The 5,420-nt window shown below is 42.4% G+C and overlaps 1 protein-coding gene across 1 annotated transcript in view; it reads left to right on the forward strand.

Moving 5' to 3' along the window:
• Window positions 1-957, forward strand: part of LOC145657535 (NACHT, LRR and PYD domains-containing protein 6-like) — a 34,322-nt gene extending 33,365 nt beyond the window's left edge. Inside the window, exons 9-10 of the mRNA XM_081712892.1 lie at window positions 147-193; window positions 276-957. Of these exons, the coding sequence (XP_081569018.1) occupies window positions 147-193; window positions 276-817 (589 nt within the window). The 3' untranslated portion in view covers window positions 818-957. The remainder of the gene's footprint in view (window positions 1-146; window positions 194-275) is intronic.
• Window positions 958-5,420: the final 4,463 nt, after the last annotated feature.

The raw sequence follows: 5,420 nt of genomic DNA on the forward strand, positions 1-5,420 counted from the left end.
GTGTGAGACAGAGCGAGAGAGAGAGAGAGAGAGAGAGAGAGAGAGAGAGACAGACAGACAGACAGACATATCCATTATTTTTGTGTGTGAGAGAGACAGAACTATTATCTCGGTGTGTGTGTGTGTGTGTGTGTGTGTTTCTTTAGGTTGGAACATGCAGGGAAGATCAGAATCAAACCAGGACTAAGAAAATGTAAGAATCAAATATAATGTACACACACACACACACACACAATATTTATGATCTCTCCTCTAATGTCTCTTCTTGTGTTTAGATGCGTGTGATCTCACACTGGACCAAAACACAGCACACACACGTCTCTCTCTATCTGAGGGGAACAGAAAGGTGACGTGTGTGTGGGAGCAACAGCAGTCGTATCCTGATCATCCAGACAGATTTGATTACTGTAAGCAGGTTGTGTGTAGAGAGAGTCTGACTGGATGCTGTTACTGGGAGGTTGAGTGGAGTGGGAGGGCTGAAATATCAGTGACATATAAAGGAATCAGGAGGAAAGGACGCAGTGATGACTGTGAGTTTGGCTGTAATCTAAAGTCCTGGAGGCTGAGCTTCTCTAATAACAGTTACACTGTCTGGCACAATAATAAGAGAACTGACATCTCTGCCCCCTCCAACTCCAACAGAGTAGGAGTGTATCTGGACTGGCCCGCCGGCACTCTGTCCTTCTACAGCGTCTCCTCTCACACACACTCACTCACACACTTACACACACTCCACTCCACATTCACTGAGCCCCTCTATGCAGGGTTTGGGCTTTGGTATTATAACTCCTCAGTGTGTGTGTGTGAGCTAAAATAGCCTCTGCAGGGAAACACACACTCCTCTACACACACACACTGGTGAACATCATACACACATGCCTGCTGAGTATAAAATACACACACACACACACACACACACACACACACACACACACACACACACACAGCCACACACACCTCTGTTGCATACACACACACAAACTTTGCTCTTTCTCTCACACACACACTTGCACTCTACACCTTTCTTGCACACACTCTTGCACGCTTGCACACACACTCACACACACACACACACACACACAAAATACACCCCTATCTCTCACACACACTCCTCTACACACACAACTAGTGGACATCATAATACACACATTTCCTTACACATACACACACACCTCTCTCTTTCTGTCTGTCTCACACACACACACACACACACACACACACACACCTCTGTCACACACACACATACACACACACACACACTTTGCTCTTTCTCTCACACACACAAACACACTATACACCTCTCTCTTCACACATACGCACACACACACACACACACACACACTACACCCTTGTGTGTGTCTGTCTCTCTCTCTCTCTCTCTCTCTCTCTCACACAGACACACAGACACACACACGAACACACAGTACATCTCTCTGTGACACACACACACACTACAACTCTCTCTTTCTCTCTCTCTCACACACATACACACACTTTTCTCTCGTGCTCTCTCTCTCTCTCTCACTCACACACGCACACACACCCAAAATACCATAAAATACACCTGTATCTTTCTCTCACACACATACACACCTCTCTCTCTCACACACACTACACTTCTTTCTCACACATATATACGCTACACACCTCTCTGTCATACACTCTATGCCTCTCACTCTCTTTCACACACACCACTCACTCACAAACACACAGTACATCTCTCTGTAACACACATAATACACTTTTTTCACACAAACACATACTCAATCCACCTCTCTCTCTCACATACACAAACACACACTACACTTCTTTCTCACACATACATGCTACACATCTTTCTCTGTCTCTTACACACACTACACCTGTCTCTCTGTCATACACACACAAACACACACCTGTCTCACACACACAAACAGTACATCTCTCTGTGACACACACACACACACAAAACACCTCTCTCTCTCACACACACACACACACACACACACACACACACACACACACACACACACACACACACACTCACACAAACACTCTTTTTCACACCTCTCTCTCTCACACCTCTCTCTCTCTCACACACACACACTCTCACTGTCTTTCACACACACATATACACACACACACCCACACACAACCACTCACATAGACACTAAACCTCTCCCTCTCTCACACACACACACACAATAAATGATGCTCCAATAAAAGATTGAGCTGCAGTTGATTTCTGTACATGTGACATAAATACTGTTCTACAAGTTACACATGCTGTGGAATCATACCCTCACTGTGTTAAATTCTGTACAAATCTACACATTAAAGATGGAAATCTTTGGAAACTTTGGAAATATTGTGCTTTCTTCTTCTGTGTGTAATTATACCCACAAATAAAGAGTGCTTCCTTTTGTGAGACTGTCATTGTTCAGCACATCCTCTCCACCCGCAGACCAGAAGGATTTGTAAAACTCCACTGGCAGTCCATCAATACCTGGGGCTTTCCCACCCTCCATGTTCTGAAGGGGAACCTGCAACTCCACCAGGGACAATGGCCCCTCGAGACCCAATACAGCCTCTTCTTCTACCTGAGTAAAAACATCGAAGAAAATTTTCCAACTCTTGGGGTGATCTATATTCACTGGTATACAGCCTAGTTTAAAACTGTGCTGCTCTTCTACGAATCTCCACAGAATCTGAGAGTACAGTATCAGACTTCAAGGCATGTATCCATCTGCTCTGACCATGTTTATGCTCTAAACCAAAGAAAAACTTGGACAGAGAGTACATCTGTGTCACGTTCTGAAAATGAGAGCAGACCAGGGCCCCCTGTGCCTTTACCCCAAGCAGGTTGGCTAGTTTTGTTTTGTTTTGTTACTTTAAGAGCCTCAATATCCTCCACTACAAATTAAGGATCCCAGCTGCTGGGAAAGAGCACAGCCACGCCCCCAGACATGACACAGCCCCGCCCCCAGACATGACACAGCCACGCCCACAGACATGACACAGCTACACCCCCAGACATGGTGCTGTTGTGACTAAGGAAGGCTTTACCTTCTCACTCTCTCAGCCAGTCTGCTTCATTCTGTCTATCACTATGAGTTTCTTGAGCAAAATCTACATCATTTCCTTTAAATTTGATTCACTGAAAAAACTGTTCTTTTATTTACATCCCCGGCCCCATTAAGTGTTGCCACACTGCACACACTCATTTTGAAAATGAACATTAAATCTAAACAAAAAAGTGGCACAAAAATTAAGCAGTCTTCTTACTTTCATTGTTAAGTTCCGGGTTTAGATCAGTAAAACCTTCCTCCTATAAATTGCTTCTCAAACACTGTAAAGACTGTATAAAACCGCCAGATCTGGAAAGTCCTCTTCCACCTGAACCCCTTTTGCATGTTTTGTATTTTCCAAGAATGTTCTGATCATTTTCAAAGTACGCATTTCTCGAGGTCCACAGGGCTGTTAATACAAGGAAATGTTTCTTTCCTGATATCATTCTGACACACAGGTAAACAGGAATGGAAAAGACCTCCTGCAGCTCTGTCAAAATCTGGGTCTGTACATTGTCAACAGTAGGTTATGAGGCGACTCTTTGGGGAGATCCACCTTTTGCTCACCTCTTGGCAATACGGTGGATTACATGATAACAGATTTAGATAATTTCTCTCTCAATACATTCATTGTAAAGCTACTAACCCCTCTGTCTGATCACAGCCAAATCACTGTTCATTAATAGGACAGAGACTAACAGTGCTGCACCCACACTGACCAGTAAGCTGTTTAATACCAGGAGACCATACAGATGGGCCCAAAACAGTACAGAAGAGTTCCAGAAAGCAATCAACTCTCAAGAAATTCAAACACTTTTAGACACATTTCTTGAACACTCTTAATAAATATAAATAAGAAGAATTGGCTTTTCAAAACATATATTGGATAACACATATTAAGTCTCTTTACAATCAATTACTCAAAAATACAAGACCTGAACAAAAGCATATAACTGAAAAATGTAATATATTAGAACTACCAATAAAAGACTTCTAGAATCCCTTGGACTCACCCATTACTGAGCAGGAACTTAGAAATCAAATTTCTACTCTTAAAACCAAAAAAAGCAAGTGGGTCTGATGGCATTTGAAATGAAATGATTAAACACCCAAGTAAAAAATTCCTGAAAAAGACCAAAACCATCATTTTCCAAAAAGAGCCAGATCTCAGGCAAACACACCACACAAGTTTCACATTATGAACACAAACACTAGAAACCAGTACAAATTATAATTACTCAGGATTAAATATTAGTTCAACTGCAAACTTCAATCCAGCAGTCAGTCAACTGAGAGAGAAAACACACAGGGCATTCTATGCAATCAAACGTCAAATTCACATTCAAATACCAATTCAAATTTGGCTCAAAATATTCCAGTCACAGAAACACGTTGGCAAAGTACAGACTCAGGGAACATAGCCTGCCCATCCAGACCAGCCAATATAAGTCATGCAGTCTGCAGAAGAGCAGAGACTCTGTCAGCAGTGTAAAAATGACACTGTAGAGACAGAGCTGCACTTTCTTACTGAATGTGAAACATTCAGTCAAACACAACAAATTTACTTTACAAAATTTGAGACGACCGACCCCAACTCTAAGTATCTATTGAACACTGACAAATTGTCCATCCTATTGGGTGAAAAGAAAGCAGTGCTTTAACTGGACAATATACAGCTCCAGAAAAAAATAAGAGACCACTCCAATTGTTTCTTAAATCAGCATCTCCACATGTACAGCAGCCCTTCCATTCAAGTGTTTGTTGAAATCCTTCACAGACACACCTCATTCTACTTAATGAGATGCTGAATAGGTGATCACCTTAACAAAATCCTGTTCTAACGAGCAACAGGATAAAAACCACTGCTGCTGTCATCACTATTCTCTTGTTATAGAACCAGCTGGATGGGAAAAGCAGTGCTAGGACTACCCAAAAATAAGTATAGTCAAAATACAGCTACAGAACATGCCAAAAGAGTTGAAACGAAAGTTTCTTAATGAGGAAAGCTTTACTGGGAGAGGGATACAGTGAGCATCAGGTTGCTTCTATCTTGAAAATTTCAAAAACTGGGGTTCATTAGTACACGGTGTAAAGGAAATACTATGTGCTTCAGTGTGACGTCCCGCTTGACTCCGGTGGTGTGCTCCGCCTGATCTAACGAACAGAAAGTAAGTGAAGTTCAGTAATTTAATCCTAGAAGAAAGTGACATAGTGATCCGCCTGAGTCTACCCTGGGGTGGGTCTGTAAAGTAGCATAGTATATGAGATACTAGGGCTTAAAAATAGGGTCTAGAGGACTCCGGAGTCTGGGACTCCGCCAGCCTAAGAGAATAGGCACACTGAGTAGACGTACTAGTGTAAGAAATAGGCCCA

Source organism: Electrophorus electricus, chromosome 1, assembly GCF_041902795.1.
Source record: "Electrophorus electricus isolate QZ-2024a chromosome 1, ASM4190279v1, whole genome shotgun sequence".
NCBI classification, from domain to species: Eukaryota; Metazoa; Chordata; class Actinopteri; order Gymnotiformes; family Gymnotidae; genus Electrophorus; species Electrophorus electricus.